Source organism: Petaurus breviceps, unplaced genomic scaffold (genome assembly GCF_028583685.1).
Source record: "Petaurus breviceps papuanus isolate PSGF00001 unplaced genomic scaffold, PetGlider_PUasm1.0 173, whole genome shotgun sequence".
Lineage (NCBI taxonomy): Eukaryota > Metazoa > Chordata > Mammalia > Diprotodontia > Petauridae > Petaurus > Petaurus breviceps.
The window spans coordinates 10523359-10545963 of NW_027185759.1; the positions used below are offsets into that span (position 1 = coordinate 10523359).

The 22605-nt window shown below is 40.3% G+C and overlaps 1 protein-coding gene across 7 annotated transcripts in view; it reads left to right on the plus strand.

The window, feature by feature from the left end:
• Nucleotides 1-22605, plus strand: part of PASK (PAS domain containing serine/threonine kinase) — a 64016-nt gene that overhangs the window by 4672 nt on the left and 36739 nt on the right. For 6 of the 7 annotated variants that reach the window (XR_011167432.1, XM_069083380.1, XM_069083379.1 and 3 more), the window contains one exon: nucleotides 13399-13635. Coding sequence is in view for 6 of the 7 variants with exons in the window: in XM_069083380.1 (XP_068939481.1) it covers nucleotides 13446-13635 (190 nt within the window). In the remaining variant the exon portion in view is untranslated. Of the gene's footprint in view, nucleotides 1-9608; nucleotides 13636-22605 lie in introns of those variants that run through there. The other variant, XM_069083381.1, reaches the window with a different exon arrangement.

Below are 22605 nucleotides of genomic sequence, written 5' to 3' on the forward strand. Positions count from 1 at the left end.
TTTTCATTAATTCCCTTGATATTCTGGACCGTTTATTCTTCCAGATGAATTTTGTTACTATTTTTTCTAACTCTATAAAGTAGTTTTTTGGTAAATTAATTGGTATGGCACTAAATATATAATTTAATTTAGGTAAAATTGTCATTTTTATTATATTAGCTCGACCCAGCCATGAGCAATTGATATTTTTCCAATTAGTTAGATCTGACTTTATTTGTGTGAAAAGTGTTTTGTAGTTATGATCATACAGGTCCTGGGTTTGTTTTGGCAGGTAGATTCCCAAATATTTTATAATGTCTACAGTAACTTTAAATGGGATTTCTCTTTCTACTTCTTGCTGTTGAATTTCATTGGAAATATATAGGAATGCCGAGGATTTATGTGGGTTTATTTTATATCCTGCAACTTTGCCAAATTTATTTATTGTCTCAAGCAGTTTTTTACTTGATTCTCTAGGATTCTCTAAGTATATCATCATATCATCTGCAAAGAGTGATAGCTTGGTCTCTTCTTTGCCTAACTTGATTACTTTGATTTCTTTTTCTTCTCTAATTGCTACTGCTAACATTTCTAGTACCAGATTGAATAAGAGGGGTGATAGTGGACACCCTTGTTTCACCCCTGATCTTATGGGAAAATGCTTCCAGTTTCTCCCCATTACATATAATACTTGCTGATGGCTTTAAATAGATGCTACCTATTATTTTAAGGAAGGCTCCATTTATTCCTATACTTTCTAATGTTTTTAATAGGAATGGATGTTGTATTTTGTCAAAAGCCTTTTCTGCATCTATTGAGATGATCATGTGGTTTCTGCTAGTTTTATTGTTGATATGATCAATTATACTGATGGTTTTCCTAATATTAAACCATCCTTGCATTCCTGGAATAAATCCTACCTGATCAAAGTGTATTATTCTTGAGATAAGTTGCTGTAGTCTTTTGGCTAGTATTTTATTTAGAATTTTTGCATCTATATTCATGAGGGAGATTGGTCTATAATTTTCTTCTCTGTTTTATCTCTTCCTGATTTAGGTATCAGTACCATATTTGTGTCATAAAAAGAATTTGGTAGGACTCCTTCTTCACTAATTTTCCCAAATAATTTGTAGAGTATTGGAATCAATTGTTCTTTAAATGTTTGGTAGAATTCACTAGTGAATCCATCTGGCCCTGGAGATTTTTTCCTAGGGAGGTGACTGATGGCTTGTTCAATTTCTTTTTCTGAGATGGGATTATTTAAGTAGTTTACTTCCTCTTCAGTTAATCTGGGCAACTTGTATGTTTCTAAATATTCATCCATTTCCCTAAGATTGTCAAATTTATGTGCATACAATTGGGAAAAATAATTCCTAATTATTGTTTTGATTTCCTCTTCATTGGAGGTAGATTCACCCTTTTCATTTTTGATACTCATAATTTGGTTTTCTTCTTTCTTTTTTTTTTTTATCATATTGACTAAGGGTCTATCAATTTTGTTGTTTTTTTCATAAAACCAGCTCTTGGTTTTATTTATTAGTTCAATAGTTTTCTTGATTTCGATTTTATTAATCTCTCCTTTAGTCTTCAATATTTCTAGTTTAGTATTTAATTGGGGATTTTGAATTTGTTCTTTTTCTAGGTTTTTTAATTGCATGCCCAATTCGTTGAGCTCCCTTTTCTCTAATTTAATCACGTATGCACTCAGGTATATAAAACTTCCCCTAAGAACTGCCTTTCATGTATCCCACAGATTTTGGTATGTTGTCTCATTATTATCATTCTCTTGAATGAAATTACTGATTGTTTCTATAATTTCTTGTTTGACCCACTCATTCTTTAGGATCAAATTGTTTAATTTCCAGTTAGTTTTTAGTCTGTCTTTCCCTGGCCCTTTATTGCATATCATTTTTATTGCATCATGATCTGAGAACGATGCGTTTAATATTTCTGCCTTACTGCATAGAATTGTGAGGTTTTTATGCCCTAGAACATGGTCAATTTTTGAATATGTGCCATGAACCGCTGAGAAGAAAGTATATTCCTTTTTATCCCCATTCAGTTTTCTCCAGAGATCTATCATACCTATCCTCTCTAAAATCCTGTTCACCTCCTTAACTTCTTTCTTGTTTATTTTGAGGTTGGATTTATCAAGTTCAGATGGGGGGAGATTAAGGTCTCCCACTAGTATAGTTTTGCTATCTATTTCTTCCTCTAATTCCTTTACCTTCACCTCTAGGAATTTGGAAGCTACACCACTTGGTGCATATATGTTAAGTAGTGATATTGCTTCATTCTCGATGGTGCCTTTTAACAGGATATAGTTTCCTTCCTTATCTCTTTTAATTAGGTCAATTTTTGCATTTGCTTTATCTGAGATAAGGATTGCTACCCCTGCTTTTTTTACTTTAGCTGAGGCATGATATATTTTACTCCAACCTTTTAGCTTTACCTTGTGTGTATCCCTCTGTTTCAGATGTGTTTCTTGTAAACAGCATATTGTAGGATTATGATTTCTAATCCATTCTGCTATCCGTCTCTGTTTTATAGGAGAGTTCATTCCATTCACATTTACAGTTATGATTGTTATCTGTTTCTTTCCCCTCATCCTATTCCTGCCCCTGTTAATGTTCGTATTTTCCCTCCCTTCTCCCTTCCCCCCCTTAATAGTTTTCCTTTTGACCACCACCTCCCTCAGTGTTCCCTTTTTGGCCCCCCTCCCTTTTCCTCCCCTTTTCCTCTTACTACTTCCCTCCCTACAAACCACTCCCACCCCCCTTTTGTAACCCTTTCCCCCTCCTACTACCTGTAGGATATTGTTATACTTAATGAGGTATGCTATTTTTTCTTCGCATCAAGAATGACAGGAATAGATCTCATGCGAAGCTCCTCTCCCTCCCCTCTTTCCCTCTAAAATGATGTGTGTTCTCCTTGTTTACCTTTCTAAGTCACTGTTGCTTCTCGTAATTGGAGGTTGAATTTTCCATTGAGTTCTGGCTTTTTTATTAAGAAGGTCTGGAACTCTGTTATATCATTGAATGACCATCTCTTTGCCTGGAAGAATATGCTCAGTCTCGCTGGGTATGTGATCCTTGGTTGTAATCCGAGCTGTTTTGCCTTCCTGAAAATTGTATTCCACTGCCTCCGATCTTTCAGTGTAGAGGCTGACAAATCCTGTGCAATCCTCACTGTGGACCCTCGATATTTGAATTGTTTCTTTCTGGCCGCTTGAAGTATTTTCTCTTTTATCTGGTAGTTCTGGAGTTTGGCCACAACATTTCGAGGGTTTTTCAGTTTGGGATCTCTTACAGCAGGTGTCTGGTGGATTCTGTCGATTTCTATTTTCCCCTCAGGTTCTAGTATCTCAGGGCAGTTTTCCTTAACGAGCTCTTGGAGAATGTTGTCCAGGCTCATTTTTTCATCATAATTTTCTGGTAGGCCTATGATTCTCAGATTATCTCTCCTGGATCTGTTTTCCAGGTCAGTTATTTTTTCTTTGAGGTATTTTGCCTCTTTTTCTGATTTTTCATTTTTGTTGTTTTGCTTGGCTAATTCTTGGTTCCTCATAGAGTTATTTGTTTCCATTTGTTTAATTCTGGTTTTTAGCAAATCATTTTCCTTGGTTAATTTTTGAAGCTCCTTTTCCATATCATATACTTTTCTTTTTAGAGAGATATTTTCCTCATTATAATGTTTTTCGAATTCTGCTATTTTTGTTTTGAGAGAATGATTCATTTTGTCTTCTATCTCTCTCATTTTGCTTTCAAAGTTCCTTTTGATCTCATCTAGGAGAGCCTTCTGTGCTTGGGATCCATTCCCTGTTGAAGTCTCAGCTATGGGTGTGGAGTCCACATTGTCTCCCTCTGAGGTTGGTTCCTCCCTCTGAGGACTGTAGGACTCCAGAGTCTTTGTCTTTGTAGTCTGCTTTCTACCCATTTTGAGGCAGTGTCCTAGCCACGCCCTTCCTCTAGGATCCCAAGCCTTTACTGTAGAGGGTTTTGCCCTGGGGCAAGAGTTACTATATCTTCAGGGTTAGAGGGGGGGTTTGGAGCAAGTGGGGTTCACTCTGTCATCCTTGTCTTTGGAGGTCCTGAAAGGGGCTTTTTTTTTTTTTTTAAAAGATTTCTGGGCTATGAAGTGGTAGCCCCAGGAGTGTTTGCTGTCCAGTATAGGGGCCCCAGTATTTGCTTCTTACCTTGCTCTTTCCAGTCCCAGCCCTTTGATGATAGGCCTGGTAGTGGACCTTGTGGTTGGTGGGAAGACTTGCCCTCCGAGTTGATCAGGCTCCTTCCAGGCCTGCATCCGCCAGGCGCGCCACGCCTTCCTGCACAGGGCCTTCCCTGCCTGCATCCGCTGCCGCCGCGCCGGGCCTTCCCAGGCTGCACCCGCCGCAGCCGGGCCTTACGGCTTGCGTCCCCCGCGTCGCTGCCGCGCGCCTTCCCAACCTCGAACCTCTTACTTTGTCCTTTGTGTCTATGTGTTGATAAATCTGGAAACGGCCCCAGCTGCTGCTGCTCTGGAGTCCCTGTGGCCGGTGGCTGGTCAGGCCCGCCCTGGGGCTAAAGCCTTGGTGTGGGGCTGGACTCGGCTCCCAGAGCGCTGCTCTGGCCGATTCCTGCCGGCCTGCCGGGCTGTCCTCGGCGGGAGGTTAGCTCCTCTGTGTCATTATGTGGGTTCTGCAGCTCCAAAGTGTGTTTAGAGTCCCCTTTTTACATGGATTGGGGAGGGTGGAAGCCGGAGCCACGGGAAGGTCTTGCTTCTACTCCGCCATCTTGGCTCTAGCTGCCGGCTTTCTAATCTGTTTATCATCCATCATGAGTCTTTTGGGGTTGACTTATAACACTGCATTGCTGAAAAGAGTCCAGACTATCAAAGTTGCTCATCACACATGTTGTGTCTATAATTGTGTACAAATTTCTCCTGGTTCTGCTCTTTTCACTCAGCATCAGTTTGTATAAGCCTCTCCAGGTAGATATGAAGTCCATCTGCTCCTCATTTCTTTTAGCACAATAGTATTCCATAACATGCATATACCACAACTTGTTCAGCCATTCCCCAATTGATGGGTACCCCCTTAATTTCCAATTCTTTGCCACCACAAAAAGAGCTGCTATAAATATTTTTGTACATATGGGTCTTCCTCCCACTTCTATGATCTCTTTGGGATATAATCCTAGAAATGGTATTGCTGGGTCAAAGGATATGAAATTATTGATAGCCCTTTGGGCATAATTCCAGATTGCTTTCCAGAATGGTTGGATCAGTTCACAACTCCACCAGCAATGCATTAGTGTTCCAATTTGCCCACATTCTCTCCAGCATTTGTCATTATCCTGTTTTGTCATCTTAGCCAATCTGACTGGTGAGATGTGGTACCTCAGAGTTGTTTTGATTTGCATTTCTCTAATCAGTAGTGATTTAGAGTATTTTTTCATATGCTTATAAATATCTTTAATTTCTTCCTCTGAAAACTGCCTGTTCATATCCTATGACCATTTATCAATTGGGGAATGACTTGTATTCTTAGAGATTTGACTCAGTTCTCTGTATGTTTTAGAGATGAGTCTGGAGGACCTTTCTTACTCAGAGTTCTAGGGCCTTCCCTCTGTTCCGTGCTTTCCTTTGATCCTGGAGCTGGTTTGTACATATGTGGCTGTTCGCACCTGTTAGATGGTGAGTTCCCTGAAGGCAAGGACTGTCTGCCTCTTTTTGTATCCCCCATGGCTGGCACACAGTTGGTGCTTAATAGTGTTTCTGGGCTGACTGCTTGATTTTGTGTGATGTTCCTGGAGCCAGTGGCCTTCCCATTGTGAGGCTCCTGTATAGACAATGAGTCTTTTTCCACCCTCATTCTTTATTCCTGAAATGTGTTCTTCACTAGCCTTTGAATGGAAAGCATTAAGTATCAAAATGCATACTTTACTGAAGGCCTAATAATAAAGTGTTGCTTTCAGATCTACCCCATTTGTCTGTACTTCCTTCTTTCTCCTATGCGTCTAATAAATGTTTTAATAGCATGTTTTTTTTTTGGCATTGCTATCACAATCTTTACCTCTCATTACAAATTGAGATAGGAAAAAAAAAAACCAAACCCAAAGCCCAAACCTTTGTAACAGATGAGCATCTCAAGCAAGATGACTGTATGGTGGCCTTGATCAAAGATGTCTGTCCCTATTACCGCTCTGTCAGGAAGGGAGTAACAGGTCATGGTAGGATCTCTGGAGCCCTGGAGGATCATTGCATTATGCGCGTTCCCTCTCCTTATTCTCCCCTGCTGCCCACGAGGCAGAGGCGAGCCAGCCAGACTGAAGCTGCAGGACCCTCTGATGGAGTGTGTGTCAGGAATATCAGAATACCACCACCCCCGCCCTCATCTTCCCTTGGACCCTAATGGGGACAGGCCAGGGTGCTGAACTGAAGTGCTCTGGGAATAGCATTGCTTCCAGCCCACTGTTCACAGCCGTCATCTTAGGAAGCCAGGCCTGGAGAGATGCAGCTGGGTCCTGCTGGTGCCAGAGCCAGCCAAGTGCTTGGCCTTGTCAGATGCTTTAACATCAAGAAACTGATGTGATTCCGTCAGTAGGAATGACATTACAGAAGAGGCATTGTTACCATCTGCTTCCCTGCTGTCCCTTCTAGGGATCAGGGGACCTTTCTGTCTGATGTGCAGCTGAAACCTTCCACATGGGTTTTCTCCCCCATTAGAATGGGAGCTCTGACTTTTTTGTGTCCCTAGTGTTCAGTACAGGGCTTTGTACACAGTAAGTGCTTAATAAATGCCTTATTCTTTGATTCATTCCTCACTTGGGTCTGCATCAGTTCACACTACCCAGGATTCTTTGAAGTGGTCTCTTTTCTTGTTTCATAGAGCACAATAATATTTCATGACATTCATGTATTATGGTTGGTTTCGCCTTTCCCCTTTTATATCCTCATTGTTTGCTTTCAGGATCATGTAGTTTTTGTTTTGGCTTATATTCCCTGTCTAGTGATGTAAGCCCCTCGGGCCCCTTTGAAGATATTAGGATTCTGAAGGGAGACTTGTTTATCTCCCTGTTAGAATGTTAGCACTATGGCATCATACAGGCCCTTCTGACAACTCAAATGAATCGACCTTTCCAAGTTTCTCTTAACTCTCGTGTTTGTATTTCAGAATTCCTACTTATCTCTGACCTTTTTATCAGGCATGCTTGAAAGTTCCCTTTTCCATCAAAGTTTTATTTTCTTTCTCTCCTGTATGATTATACTAGCTTTGTAGGTGAAGTTAGTCTTAGTGTGCCCTTCGGAATGTGACATTTCAAGATCTTCTTTTATTTATCACAGAAACTGTCAGACATTATGTGACCTTGACTAGTTCCTTGGTCCTTGAGCTATTCTTTTCTGGTTGATTGAAATATTATTTTTTCTGTAAAGGAGATCTTGATTTTTCTGTGACATTACTGTGATTTTTCTTTTTGGAGTTTCAGGAAGTGATTGGTGGATTCTTTATATCTTCACTTTGCCTTATGATTCTATTATATTTGGGCATTTTTCATTTGTGATCTCTTAAAATATAATGCCTATGCTTTTTTAAAAATAATGTTTCATGGAGTCCAATAATTCTTAAATTATTTCTCCTTGCCATATTTTCCAAGTCAGCTATTTTTTCTCTACTTTGCATTTTAAAAATCTTTTCATTTTGTTCTGACATTTCTTGCTGTCCCGTGGAGTGAGGTTGATTTCTTTGGTCCAGTCTAGCTTTAAGGGAGTCTGTTGCTTTAGTAAGCATCATCACTTGTTCTCTTGAGCTTTCTGTTCCCCTCCTAGTTCTCTCCTTTACAGCTTTCACAGCATTTCTTATGTCTTGCTTACTTTCTTTGAGGTGTTCCTCGCCTCTTTTTCAGGATCTCCAAAACTACAACAATTCTCTCTCTCTCTCTTTTTTTTTTAACCATTAGTGCTTTCTTCATAGTTCCTAAACTAGGCCCCTTTTCCTGCTGGGCTTTGGATGGGATGTCTGCCCTGCTTGGTCTGGCTCTGGGACCCTTGGATTCTTTCCCTGACTTGTACCTCCTGGGCTCCCAGAGCACAGTCAGGTGTGCAGTGTTTAGTGTGCCAGACACAAAGTTGGGATGGCCTGTGGCTTCCTAGCAATGTGACCCTGAGAAAATCACTTTACCTCTTTCTGCCTCAAAGATAGGGATGATAATAGCACCTACTTCCCAGTATTATTGTGAGGAAAACAAATGAGATATTTGTAGAGTGCTTAGCACCGGCCTGGCACATAGAAGGTATGAAATAAATGCTTGTTTCCTCCCTTCCTCTGTCCTTCCCTCAGAACAAAGTGCTGGGGACTCTGGAGCCCCTGGGCCTCTGCTAACCCTGTTTGGGCACTGCTGCTCTCTCTGCTTTACAGCGGCTACTCCTCCCAGGGCTTCCAAGGTCCAAAGTTTTCTGACACCCTTGGATCTTTGGGGGAAAGGAGGGGCAGACTCTATACTTTGGCTGCCTCCAGACACAGAACCTTGCAAGCCAAATGTTTTTCTGACTGTTCAGAGTTGTGCAGGAAGGCTCATTAGCCTGTGCTGGGGCTGGTGTTGATGGTAACCCTCTTCCGCTTTGCCTGGGTCTTCTGGCCAACTTATTATGCAGTTATAGAAGAAGTTGCTGTAGTTTCTTACTGCATTTCTTGATTATTTTTATTTTATTTGCACCTCCAGGTGCAAATTTCAGGTTTTTTCCTGGAGTAGGTATATGGAAGCTGGGTAGTTAGCCTTGTTTAGACAGCTGTCTTGGCTGGAAGTCTGAACATATTCTGTAATTCTTTATAATGAAGGCATACTTTTAGCGCATTGTACCTTTGACGAACAACCCATTTCTTGAAGTTTATCCTTGATTATACCTAACTAATTTTCTTAAAAAAATTATTTTCAGTTTCTAATTCTCAGCCTCTTTCTAGCGGCTCCCCCAGCCATTAAAAAGGGAAGAAATGCCTATGAAATCATGTAAGACATATTTTTGCATTAGCCAAAATAAAGTAAAGAACAATATGCTTCAGTCTCCACTCGGAGTCCGTCAGCTCTTTCTGAGAGAGGGCAGCATTTTTCATTATGATTCCTTTGGAATTGTCTTGGATCATTGTGTTGATTAGAGGAGCTGTGTCTTCTTTCACAGTAGACCTTCCATACAATATGGCCGTTGCTGTATGCAGTATTCTGGTTCTCCTCACTGCGCTTTGCATGAGTCCATCTAAGTCTTCCGGGTTTTTCTGAAACCATTCTGCTTGTCATTTCTTACAGAACAATCCTATTCCATCACAATCATACATCACAGCTTGTTCAACCATTCCCCAATTGATACGTAGCCCCTCAGTTTCCAATTCTTTGTAGCTACAAAAAGAATTATAACTATTTTTGTTCGAACAGGTCCTTTTCCTCTTTCTTTGATCTCTTTAGGGGGTACCAACTTAGTAACAGGGTCAGAGGCTATGCATGCTTTTATAGCCCTTTGGCCATAATTCCAAACTGTTCTCCAGAATGATTGGATCAGTTCATAACTCTATCAGTAGCATAATAGTGTTCCTATTCTCTCCCCCCCCCCCCCCCGCATTTGTCATTTTCCTTTTCTTTCATGTTAGTCAATCTGATATAGGAGGGAGGTGGTACCTCAGACTTGTTTTAATTTGCGTTTCTGTAATAAGTGATTTAGAGCATTTTTTAATGTGACTGTTAATAGCTTTGATTTCTTTTGAAAACTGATTTTTTATATCCTTTGACCACTTATCCAATGGGGAATGGCTCTTGTTTTTATGTTTGGCTCAGTTCCCCTATATATTTGAGAAATGAGGCCTTTATCAAAGAAACTTGCTGTGAAGTTTCCCCAGTTTCCTACTTTACTTCTAGTTTTGGCTGTATTGGTTTTGCTTGTGCAAAAACTTTTAAATTTGATGTAATTAAAATGATCTATTTTACCTCCTGTGATCCTTTCTATCTCCTATTTGGTCATGAATTCTTCCCTTATCCATAGATCTGATAGTAAAAATTTCCATGCTCCTCTAATTTGCTTTTGATATCACTCTTTATGTCTAAATCATGTACCCATTTTGAGTTTATCTTGGTGTACAGTATAAGATGTTGGTCTATGCCTGGTTTTTGCTAGATTGTGTTCCAGTTTTCCCACCAGTTTTCATTGAGTAGTGAGTTCTTACCCCAAAAGTTTGTATCTTAGGGTTTATCCCACTGGGTTCCTGTGGTCACTTCTGTATATTGTGCGCCTGATCTGTTCTATAGATTAATCTTTTTTTTTATCCAGTACTGGGTTTTTTGATGATTACTGCTATGTAGTATAGTTTGACATCTGTTGCTGCTAGACTGCCTTCCTTCACTTTTCATTGATTGCCTTGGTATTCCTGACTTTCTGTTCCTCCAGATGAGTGTTGTTATATTTTTTCTAGCCCTATAAAATAATTCTTTGGTAATTTGATTGGTATGGCACTGAACAAGTACATTAATTTAGGTAGAATTGTAATTTTTATTATATTATTTCATCTACCCATAATCAATTAATATCTTTTAATTAATTCAATTAATATTTCAATTAATAGTTGTTTAGATCTGTATATGTATGAAAAGTGTTTTTGTAATTGCATTCATATCGTTCCTAGGTTTGTCTTGGTAGGTAGACTTCCTGCATTTTATACTGTGTGCATCTATTTTAGATGAAATTTCTCTATCTCTTTCTGCTGGCTTTTGTTGATACCATATAGGAATGCTGATGATATTATGTGGGTTTATTTTATATTCCGAAACTGCTAACGTTGTTCATTGTTTCAACTAGTTTTTTAGCTGCTTATCTAGGGTTCTCTGCATATATCATCATCATCTGCAAAGAGTGATAGTTTTGTTTCTTCATTGCTTATTACTATTCCTTCCATTTCTTTTTCTTGTCTTGCTATAGTTAGTCTTTCTAATATAATATTGAATAGTAATAATGATAATAGACATCCTTGTTCATCCTAAATCAGGTTTGTCCCCATTACAGATAGTGCTGGGTCTTGGTTTTAGATCAATACTACTTATCATTTTAAGAAGAGTTCCATTTATTCCTAGTCCATAGATTTTCAGTGAGGTTTAAATCAGATGAGTTCCCAGTCCAATGAAGCATGTTTATCTCCATCTCTGGGATATTTTTTTTCTAACTTTAAAAGAGAGCCTCCAATAAGTATCTGTTTTCTCACTACTCTTTCCCCAGTTGAAAAAGAAAAAAAGAAGAAAACCCCTATCACAAATAAATAAATAAACAAAAATATTTTATATCTATAGTCCATGAAGCCCATTCCTTCCCTGGCCTTGCTGTGAAGTGTGTGTCCCTCGGCTCCCTTCCCCTTCTGTCTGACTCTGAAGCTCTCTGAAGTGGCTTTTCTTTATTTTTTATTTTTTTTTTTAATTTTTAAGCAATCGGGGTTAAGTAACTTGCTCAAGGTTACACGGCCAGTTATTTCTGGGTGTGGTGCTGAGTGTCTGAGCCCGGATTCGATCTCCAGGTTGTCCCAACAGTGGAGCCGGTGCTCTTACTCGCTGAGCCACCTGGCCGCCCCTGTGGCTTTTCTTTATGATGCCGTTGTCAGCATGTATATTGTTTGGGGCCTCCACTCCCCTCTGCATCAGTTCATATTGCTCTTCCTTGCTTTCTCTGAGATTGCCCATTCTGTAATTCCCTATGACATAGTGATGTTTCCTGAATAACTTTCATGACCTTTTGTGATATATATGTGAAATACTGTAGTATTCCCTCACCATTTAGAACTCTATGTGATTTTAAAATAATTCACTTTCTCAGAATATCAATATATTTCTCAGAGTTCATTGTTCTTAATTGGGAACAAGACTTTTAGGCCTGCTGGAAAGAAAAAAAAAATCCCTAAGCATTTTTGGGTGAATGATTTATAGTCTGATACAGACACCCAAATATTCTAGATTTACATGAACTTTTTCTGACCATGGTTTTGGCTTAGTCTTTTGTTGTTGTTTTGGGTTTTGTGTTTTTTTTTGCAAGGCAATTGGGGTTGTGACTTACCCATGGTCACACAGAGTGTGACATGTCTCAGACGGATTTGAACTCAGGTCCTCCTGACTCCAGGGCCTGTCCTATATCCACTGTGCCACCTAGCTGCCCCTGGTTTAGTCTTGAATGAAAAAGTGAGTTTCATCAGTAACAACTACCCTTTCTCAATCTTTAGGACTCTTGTTTTTGCATTTTTCTTTTTCTGACAAGTATTTTTTCTCCCCATTAGTAACAGCTAATTTATTTCTGGTCTTTTCTCTGTTTTTCCAACTTTAGGAAGCATATTCCATACTATAGAAAATCCAGTAACAAACCGTCTAACTTTCAGGTCCTTCTGAATGTCTGTGTTTATTTTATGAGGATTAATTAGGTTGTTAGGGAATGGATTGTGAATTCTTGATGTTTTTAATTTTCAACTGCACTTTCCTTTGGGCTGATTTTGTTTCATTCTGGGCTTTAATGACCTCCCCATACCAATAGCCACTGCAATATCGCTCTCTCTCTCTCTCTCTTTTTTTTTTTTTTGCCTTTTGGAGGGCATTTGGGGTTAAGTATCTTGCCCAAGGTTACATGGCTAGTTTTAGTTTTTTTGCGTGTTTGTGTGGGTGTTGTGTCCGAGGCTGAAACTGAACTCGGGTCCTCCTGACTTTGGGGCTGGCGCTTTACTCACTGCGCCACCTAGCCGCCCCTGCAATATCTCTTAACAGTCATTGAAGATGACTTTAAGAGAGCTACAACTTTTATATATTTTTCTGGGGGTAATCTGTGTTCTTAAAAACCACAGAATTAAAACCACTGCAAACAAAAGCAATGAGATGTTTGGCAGGCAATCCAGCATTCAGCTGACAAAGAACCCATTAAACACGGGGAAACTGAGTTGGGTTTCATGTGGTCAAGGTCAGACGTTCTCAGGCAGCCCAGTGTTTGGACTACCCATGCCCATGGTCTTTATTATCACAAAATAAAATTGTATCAAAGTTATAGCTTGTCCCAAAGAGCTAATAAAACACTGCATATCTACTTTAAATCTATAATTTTTCTATCATAAGCTTCCGGGGGGTAGAGAGAGAGAGCTGACCACTGAGCATCCCTGGACTAATCATTGAAACTCAGTGTTTGGGCAGCTTTCGAAGATACTCAGTGCCAGAGCAGTTGCCGACCTGCTCTAGTAGAGGGAGGGAGTCTTCCCACTGGGGGTTTCCACTGCCAGTGAAATCAAGGTTATTGGAGAAAAGGTGGTAACGAATCATGATTCTTTATGCCTGGTTATTCTTGTGCAGTGCTTAATATACAGCTATTGACAGTCAGGCACTTGATAAAGACTTTTTGATGATGATAATGAATAGATTTGAATGAATTTTTCTTTTCTTTTTCTAGTTGATTTCTTAGGGGTGAAAAGTAGGTGATCTACTTCAGTTCTTAAGATGTCCTTGAAGATTTTCCTGGAAGATGGTTGTATATATGCACCAAGGGGATTATCCTTTTTAGGAAATGTGGAGATTCCATTTGAAGAAAATCACTTAGAACTGAGCAGACTCTTTCCCAGGGTTTTCCGGCACCTGAGCAGGAAGAATGGCTTTACCAGACTCTGTAACAGTAAAAAGTCACTAACAGGTAATTATCTCTTTGGATTTCTTTGGGAAATTGTACACTTGCTAATTAGAAACTTTCAGTTTCACTTATTCTTTTAATTTTCTAACTATTACATGTTTTTATTCATTATTTTAAAAAAGCAATATATTTGAGAGAGAGAATTCAGTTATGGAATAACTCCTTTTTTATGATCTTTGTATATTGAAATATTGGTGTTTGTTAAATTTTGGAAAAAAAAAGAAAACATATTACTCTAACCCTTGGTTACTATTAATCAGGTTTGTGTCCTGAGGCAGATGTATGGAAAGCTGCCTGGGTCCATAGGAATGTTGTTCTTGGAAGGAAGCTTATACAACTCCGTGGCTCGATTTCCCAACCTGTAGCTAGACTGGGTCACTAGTGGGTGACTTCCAGAGTGCATGTGTGCCCTCATGCTGAAAAAAGGGACAGGGCCAAGGAGATAACATTAAATCCATCCAATGTAGGCTTTGTCAAAATTAAAAACTAACCCCCAGTTAATGGGAAGTGAGGCAGGGCTGGAGGCAGGCTCTCCAGCCCCTCTTAGCTCTCCTGGGACACTGGCCCATAATAGCAAGCACCCCACCCCTCCCCATCTGCCCATCTGGCCATTGCTTCTCCTGGTCCCAAATATGCGGGGGTCTTTTCCCTTCCTCCTTCTTTGTCTGCTTCTAGAGCTCCTCCAAAAACCTGTCTGGATCCCAGTCCTGCTCTCTTCCTCTCTCCCCAGACTGGCTGTCCAAAGCCTAGCCAGAAACTGGGCTAGGAAAAGAACTCAGTTCAGGCATTCTGGAGGCTTTAGAAGCTGCGTGTGTGTGTTCAGGTATTTTGTTGGGACCAAAAGGAGCTGGACTTCAGTGTGGAACTGGGCTCATTGTCCTGTGAAAGAGGATCTGTGCACATCTGCTGATTGGCACGGACTGTCTGGGCCTCTTATTGTGTTCGCAGGGCTTACCATAGCACCTAGCACAGAGTAAGTGCTTAATTAATGTTGAGGGATTGACCCACCATTATTAGGTGCCTGCTGTGTTCTGGAAACTGTACTAAACATTGAGAATACTAGAAAGGCAGAAACAGTGCCTGCCTTAAGGAGCTCCCATTCTAATGGGAGAGGTGGCCTACAAACAGCTGTGTGTATACAAGATAAAGACAGGGTAAGCTGGAAGCAATCTTGGGGAAGGCACTAGGATTTGGGGGATTGAAGAAGAGGGGACTTGACCTGAGACTTGAAGGAGGCCATGGAGGCGAGGAGGGAGGGCATTCCAGGCCTGGGGTGTCAGCCAAGGAAGAGGCGCAGGGCCAAGAGTTGGGGGGTCCAGCATGCACAACAGCCAGAAAGCTGGGTCACTAGGCTCGAGAGCATTTCCATTAGAAAATGAGAGCCAGTAAACCAGACCTAAGGATCTCTCTGGACCACATTGTGACTTAGAAAACCACATGTTTATCTGTTGCCTTTTATTACTGTATCAATGCATGCTGATCAGATAGAACTATGTTTTACTCTGGTTCAGCCTGTACTCCTGAGTGTGGTGGGCCCTATGTGACCCCCAGGCCATGGATTTGATGCCTCTGCTAGAGAGTCCACAGAGGGCAGGAGAGTGAGGAGAATGCAGGAAGAATAAAGGGCTTTAAATGCCTGACAAGATTTTACACTGGGTCTGGGAGGCAATAGGGAGCAGTGGCAGTTTCTCCAACTGGGAGGTGACTTGGCCCTCCCCACACCTTAGCAAAGTCACTTTGGCAGCTGGGTACAAGGTGGCCCAGAGGGAGGAACAATGAGTCAGAGAGACCAACCAGAATGCTTTTCCACTATTGAAGGCCTGCACCTCAAGGAATGGTGGCTGTGTTAAGAGGAGAGAAGGGGACAGATAGCAGAAGTGTGGGACAGCATCAAGTGGCCTTGTTGACATCAGACATGGGGGCTGAGTGAGAGAGAGGACCTGAAGACGGCACCTCCTCTGGGAGCCTAGGTGGGGTGGGGTGGGGGGGTGGTTTCCTAGATAGATAGGAATAGGGAAGTTCAGAAGGAGAGAATGTTTTTTGAGGAAAGACAGACTTCAGTTTCAGATAAGTTTCAGCTTAAGACGTCTGTGTTTGAGATGTCCCAGGGTGGTTCTCGATGAAGCCTGGAGGTCAAGAAAATGGTTAGGGCTGGATAGAGAGACCCTAGAACGATTTACCTAGAGATGGTAGAAGAACTCCCGGGAGCTGATGAGACCACCCACTAAGACAGTCTAGGAGGAGAAGGAAAAGGGGTCCCAGGAGAGAGTCCTTGTGGTCAATGGGTATGACTTAGATGAAAAATAAGAAAAAGAGATGAAGGGGCAGTCAGACAGGACAAGAAGCAGGAGAGGCATAGAGAGAGGAGTGTGGAGTAGACAAAGATGGTTGAGAAGTCTCGGATGACGATTGAGAGCAGGCCGTTGGACTTGTCAGTTAAGAGATCCCTGAGAGGTCGTCAAGATGGGCAGCTCAGTGGCCCAGGCCTGGAGTCAGGAAGGGCAAGTCACTTAACACTGTTTGCCTCCGTTTTCCTGTCTGAAAAAATGAACTGGAGAGGGAAATGACAAATTACTGTAGCATCTTTGCCAAGAAAACCCCAAGTGGGCTCAAGAGTCAGAAGTGACTGAAAAATGACTCAACAACAATATGGTGGAATAGCAGGAAGTAACATAGCTCACTGTCTCTACCAAGCCTCTTCCACAAAGATCTACAATGAATTTTTATCAGGAAATCTAAGAAAAAGTCATAGTGAGGTATTTTTCCAATCCATGGAGACTTAGGGACTCAGAGAAGTATGTGGACATCTGGGGATGGGGTCTGGCCAGGTACATGCCACATAAGACAGGGCTCCAGGGCTGGAAGAGATCCCAGGGGATCCCTCAGCTAGCACAGGGCACAGGAACTGGTGCCATCTGGTGTCTCTGGTGCCATCTGCACAGTTCTGGGTGAGTGAGGGCTCGTGGAAAGCACTGTTTTCTAGTAGGCCCACCTGTTCATTGAGCAGTTGTCTGATTTATCTGGGGAGCAGATCAAGGACTTAGTTCTAGTCTCCAGCCTGGGGAAGCAGGGCAGGGTTCCCAGACCAAATGGGAATTGTTCTGAATCTGTAGAGCTTCTCAGTGGGCTAATAGTGGCCGAGTCCATCTTCTGTCTGTTGGAACTCCCAGATCACATCACTTTGAGAACATTGAAAACTTACAGACCCCAGGCCAAAGCTGTGAAAGCAGCAGAAGTATGTAAGAAGACAGAAATTCAGGCCAGACATTCCTGCTGGAAGTACTCAGAGTTCAGCATAAATATCATGTCCAGAGTCAACAAGTGGGTGTAATGTAATGCATGACGTATTTTGTAATGGATAATTATATCAGCATATTTGTAATCTCCATAGGCATTGTGAATATGGCATTGCTGATACAGTGGGCTAGAAGAATGAGCAAAAAAACAACAAAAAAAAAGAATCCCACCAAAAAGAGATGTCATGGGAACAGGGAGGCTCAAGACAAAGATCCTCAAAAACATTTACTAGCAAAGCCTCAAAGAGAAATGCATGTGTGACACAAGTCCAAGCAGGATTCCTGGAGTGAAGTGTAACAGTTAAAATAAGGCCATCTGAAGTGCAGAGTTCTGAACACGATCTATTTATTAGTGAAGTCTAAATTGACCAGTAAACAGGATCTCCGCCTCCTCAGTAAGTTAAGACCTCAAAGATCAGGACAGTTCTCTTTTGTAAGTTTTGGGAAGTATAGAACAAAGAGCAGCAGCGTGGGTGACCTCATCATGGGACTGAAGACTGAGGAACAGGGAGCAATATGATTGATTGGAAGTCAGTAATGAGGGGCTTCCCATGACCCTCCCCTTTTCCCCCGGAACTAAGAAGTGTTCCTTGTTTTACTCTTCTTGCAAGACAGTGGCCCAGTCTTCTTTGGATAGTGAGCCAGACACTCCTGAAGGATAGCTTGGTGGATATAAAGACCTGTAAAGATAATAGACGTATAGCAAGCCACATCCACCAAGGTTAGCAGAATTCTTTGAGGCAACAATGGAAGTATGATTACAAAGAGAACAGGATTTCTGAATTTAACACATTACAAACCAGCTGCATTTCAACACTAAGTTTAGAGACAAAGAACCACAACTTAGGCAGTTATAGGACAAAATCAATTAATTACAAATAAGATCAAATAAAAAATGGTACAGAACCAATTTTGATAATTTCAAAAGCAAGAGTTAAAAAGGAAAAAAGAAATAAAAATAATTTTAAAAATCAGTTGAGAGCAGTAGAGGAAAAAAATGGGAAAAGAAATGAAAACTATGGAAGAAAGATATGAAAAGAAAATTAACTTGAAGCTAAAGTATGAAACCTTACTCAAGATTAGAATTGTTCAAATAAAAGCTAATGACTCCATCACACATTAAGAAATATTAAAACAGGGGTGGCCAGGTAGCACAACGAGTAAGAGCACCGGCTCCAGTGTCGGGATGACCTGGAGATCAAATCCCAGGCTCACATACTCAGCACCACACCCAGAAATAACTGGCCGTGTAACCTTGAGCAAGTTACTTAACCCCGATTGCTTAAAAAAAAAAAAAAGAAATATTAAAACAAAGTCAAAAGACTGAAAAAAAAAAATAGAAGATGAGAAAGCCCATAGTAAAACCACTGACCTGGAAAACAGGCTGAGAAGAGAGATGATTTAAGAATGATGATGGATGAGGGGCCGGTGGGTGGCACCAGCCCTGGAGTCAGCAGGACATGAGTTCAAATTCACCCTCAAAAATAAAATCATTGGATGCCCTGAACGTCCTGATCAGAAAAAGAGCTAGACATCATATTTCAAGAAATCATAAAAGAAAGCTGCCCAGATCTCTTAGAATCATTGAGGTGAAATAAGAGGGAGGGTAGACTGAGGGAGGTATTCCTCAGCAGCAAAGCAAACTCTTACAGAGGAATCAGGAACAAAGGATGGAGGGAGATACTTAATTAGGGATCTTAACTGGGAACAGAATGCAGTCACCCATCAAACAGAAGAGCATGGCAGACTGCATCAGAAATCAGAATCCAACAATATGTTGTTTATAAAAAACATAATTAAAATCAAAAGATACTACACAGGGTTAAAATAAGAGACTAGAACTGAATCCACAGAGTTATACTCCAGCTAAAGTTTAAAAAAAAAAAAAGACAAGGAGAGCAATCACAGTCTTAGACAAAGCAACACCAAAAATGGACCTAATTAAAAGAGACAAGGAAACTACATTTTGCTTAATGACACTATAATCAGTGAATTAATATCAATACTAAAGCCCATTAAGCGAATAGGCCTCTTTAAGAAGTGAATCAAGGGATGGCCCCTTTAATTAGAAATAAAATTAAATTAAAAAAATCAAGCTGGGAAGGGGAGATCCTCTGGGTTGCTGTTCCAAAGTGTTCTTAAGTGAGTAGTGAAAAGGCTTTAGCCTAAAAGGGCCAACGTTTCCCATTGTATCCTGGGTCATCTCCAGTCAATCTGATGAATATCTGGCCACTGGATCCAGCTGGCTCTGGAGGAGAAAGTGAGGCTGGTGACCTTGCACAGCCCTCCCTCACTCAAATCCAAGTCAACTGCAAGTCATGGCATCATTTCCCTGATGCCGTGGTCCTCCTCAAGAACAAAGGACAAGCACAATCAATACTAAACATATATACACCAAGTAACATAAAGGCAAAATTAAATGAGTTACAGGGAAAAATCAACAATAAAACTATGATAGTGGGGGGCCTCAATTTGCCACTCTCATACATAGATAATTCTAACCAAAAAATTCAAAAAATGAAGGATCTGAACAGAATTTTAGAAAAGTTAGATACGATAGATGTTTGAAGATTAAATGAGTACAGAAGGAGTATACCTGTTTGTCAGCTGTGCATGGCATCTTTACAAAACCTGACCGTCTATTTGAGCATAAAAACCTCAAACAAATGCAGAAAAATTAAATGCATGTTTGGCCAACCATAATGGGATAAAAAAATTGTATTCAATAAAGGACCTTTGAAATATAAAAAAAAACATTAATTAGAAACAATCCTAAAGAATGGGTGGGTAGAATCATAGAGCACATCATAGAAGCAACTGATAATTTCAAAGTGGGCTTTTGTTCTCCAAAATAGGGTTTAGACCTCCTGAAAGCCTCCCGTTTAGGGGAATCTTTCTTTTAAGTGAGTTTTTATATTTTCTATTTCTCACATCAGATAGTTATCTCAAGTATCTTTCCCTTTTCCCCTCCTAAAGTACCGTCTCAAATAAGAAAAAGGAGGCCAACTTGTGCTATGAAGTGAAACAGGAGTTCGAGGTATCAGATGTTCAGATCTGTGCTTAAAGAAAGTTGCTTTGGCAACAGCATGCAGGATAGATTTGAAGCAGGGACACCAGTTAGGAGGCTCCAGAAATCTAGGTGAGAGGTGGCGAGGGCCTGCAGTAAGATGCTAGCCAGATGTGAGCAGAGTTAGCGTGCTGGAGAGACATGGAGGGAGAAAGGGCAAGCTTTGGCAGCTCCTTGACTGTGTTGTGAGGAGGCCAGGTGATGTTAAGATTATGGTAGATTGGAAGGATGTGGTGCCTTTGACAGAAAACAGGGAAATCTGGAAGGGGGCATGGACATGTTGAGTTTGAGATGTCCTTGGGGACATACAATTTGAAATGTCTGATTGATGGTGCTTGAATAAAGCACAGGAGAGATGCTGGGGTTGGATATATCTGAAATTTGAAATGCTTCCTGTCTTACATCCTGTAGACATTTAGCCATAGACTTTCTCCTCCTCTCCTTCCTCCTTTTATCTTTAAGAGATTATTTATATTATATGCCTGGGCTGATACCATAGTCTCTATTTTCAAATTAATAGGTGCTGATCTTAGCTCTTTGAAAAAACATTAAATTCCTGCTGTGCAAAGTTAGACCAAGAAGACTCCATGTTTAACCCTTGCTTGATCTTTGGGTGGTGTGTGAAAGATTGGTGGTCTGAGGATGCCCTTTGTATGAAAGTCATTTATTCCTGTGTATAAAAGCAATGAATGGCTATCAGGTCTGGATGCACTCCAGCTGCTTGCTTCCTTGGTGTGTTAACAACATACTTTTTGCCTTTCTTTTCCTGAGTTTGCCTCATTGATCAGAGTGAGGCCCAAACCAAAATTTCTTTTAATGCTGCTTTGGGTGGGAGGTCGGAATGGAGGACATTTGAGATCCCGCAAAATTCTAATATTTTATAATTCTGAAGATTTAAAGATTTTTACTTAAAAGAAACTATCTTGAAACATTAAAAATTACTCCTTTTCCTAGGAACAGTGTAGTTGTAAGTATATAAGGCAGCACTGCTTTTGATTAGGGTTTTGATTGGCTCATTTTTAAAAATCTTATTTTTCTTGCATTTTTTGCAACATGACTTGATGTCATGGAAATATATTTTTCACAATTTCACATGTATAATTCATATAAAAAGTTTGCCTTCTCAATGAGAGAGGTGCAGGAGGGAAGAAGAGAATTCAGAACTGAAAATTTTAAAAATAAAATTTGAAAAAGATAGCAGTAGGCAATGCTAGAGAGATTAATTTCATAAAATCGTGCTGTAAATATTATACGTCACTCTGTCTCTTAGCACCATGTTTTCTCTTGCTCTAATTCCTTCTTTCATGGAATCAAAGAACAGTAAACCACTTCGGGTTTTCTTCTTTCCACCTCTTTTCTTCTCTCTCTCTTTTTTTTTAAATTTTTTTTTTATTCATTTCATACTTAAATACATAAAGACAAAAGAAGATGTTTCCATGTATACAGCACAACCTAAAAAGAGGATTCCTTAAAAGAACCTACAATTCACAGTTTACTTTTTTTGAGAAACTGTTACTTGTCTGTTTTCAAAGCACCTGCTTTCTATGATTCCTTTTTCTTTTTTAAATTATTAATTATTATTTGCTATATAATTATATAATATATAGTTATTATTCCTTTTCTTTATTCTCTGCTGTGCACTTTTTAGATTTTTTTCCCTCCCTCTGATTTGCTAATTTCTAATAATTCTTTTCTAGTTATTAAAACAATACCTCTTTTTTCCATTACATTGTTACTTTGTTAATGTAGGTCAAAGCACTAAATATATTGTGACCATTAAAAAAGGTCTGAGAGACATAATTTCTGGGTAATTAAATAATTTTATTAATGAGGCCAGCACATTTATTAATAAAAGGAGGGTTATTTGGCTGTCTCTCTTAGACCAAAGACCATGTTAAACATGTCTGCTGGGCTCAGGGCTTATGTGTTCTTTAGGAGGAGGAGTGGCAGTCACCTCTGATTTTTAACAGTTAATGAGAGAAAGAATATTACAATGAGGGGGTGAGAGTGACTTCCTGGCACCCTTGGACAGAGAGACCTTCTGTCTCTGCCCAGAATGTCCCAGCCTTGGGCAGTCTATTTAAAGAATGTGTGCCCCACCCAAGTCTGAGCGGAACACAAAGACTACTCCATGTGGGTGGAGACTGGACTAGAAAGTCCAATCTCATTCTCCGCAATGTTCTTCAAGGGACTGAACTTTTTAAAAATCAGGACTTTAGAAAAAGAAGGAACTGGATCTCCCTAAATCATTGGTTATCAGTCATCATTTCTTTCATCATTTGACACTAAAATTGCATTTCTTTGAAAAATTATAAGATGAATAGTTTTCACAAAGCAGAAGGGCCGTTTTACTATGCTTATTGCCCTTCCGTATTTTATAGAAACCTTTTAGAAAGTCTCCCGTTTGCTCGTCTCTGAATAAGATTTAATTTTAGATAGTCCCCAGCATTGCAAGATCATCGTTAAAGGTCAGTGGACAAGGAGACAGGCTGTTGGAGGCTCCTTTGGTCCTGAGGCAGCTCTTTGTTGACCTAATGATAATAAAGAATTAAGTGTCTTTTTGCAACCTGGATCCAAGACAGCCCAGAGAACCTGCCAAAGACTTTTGAA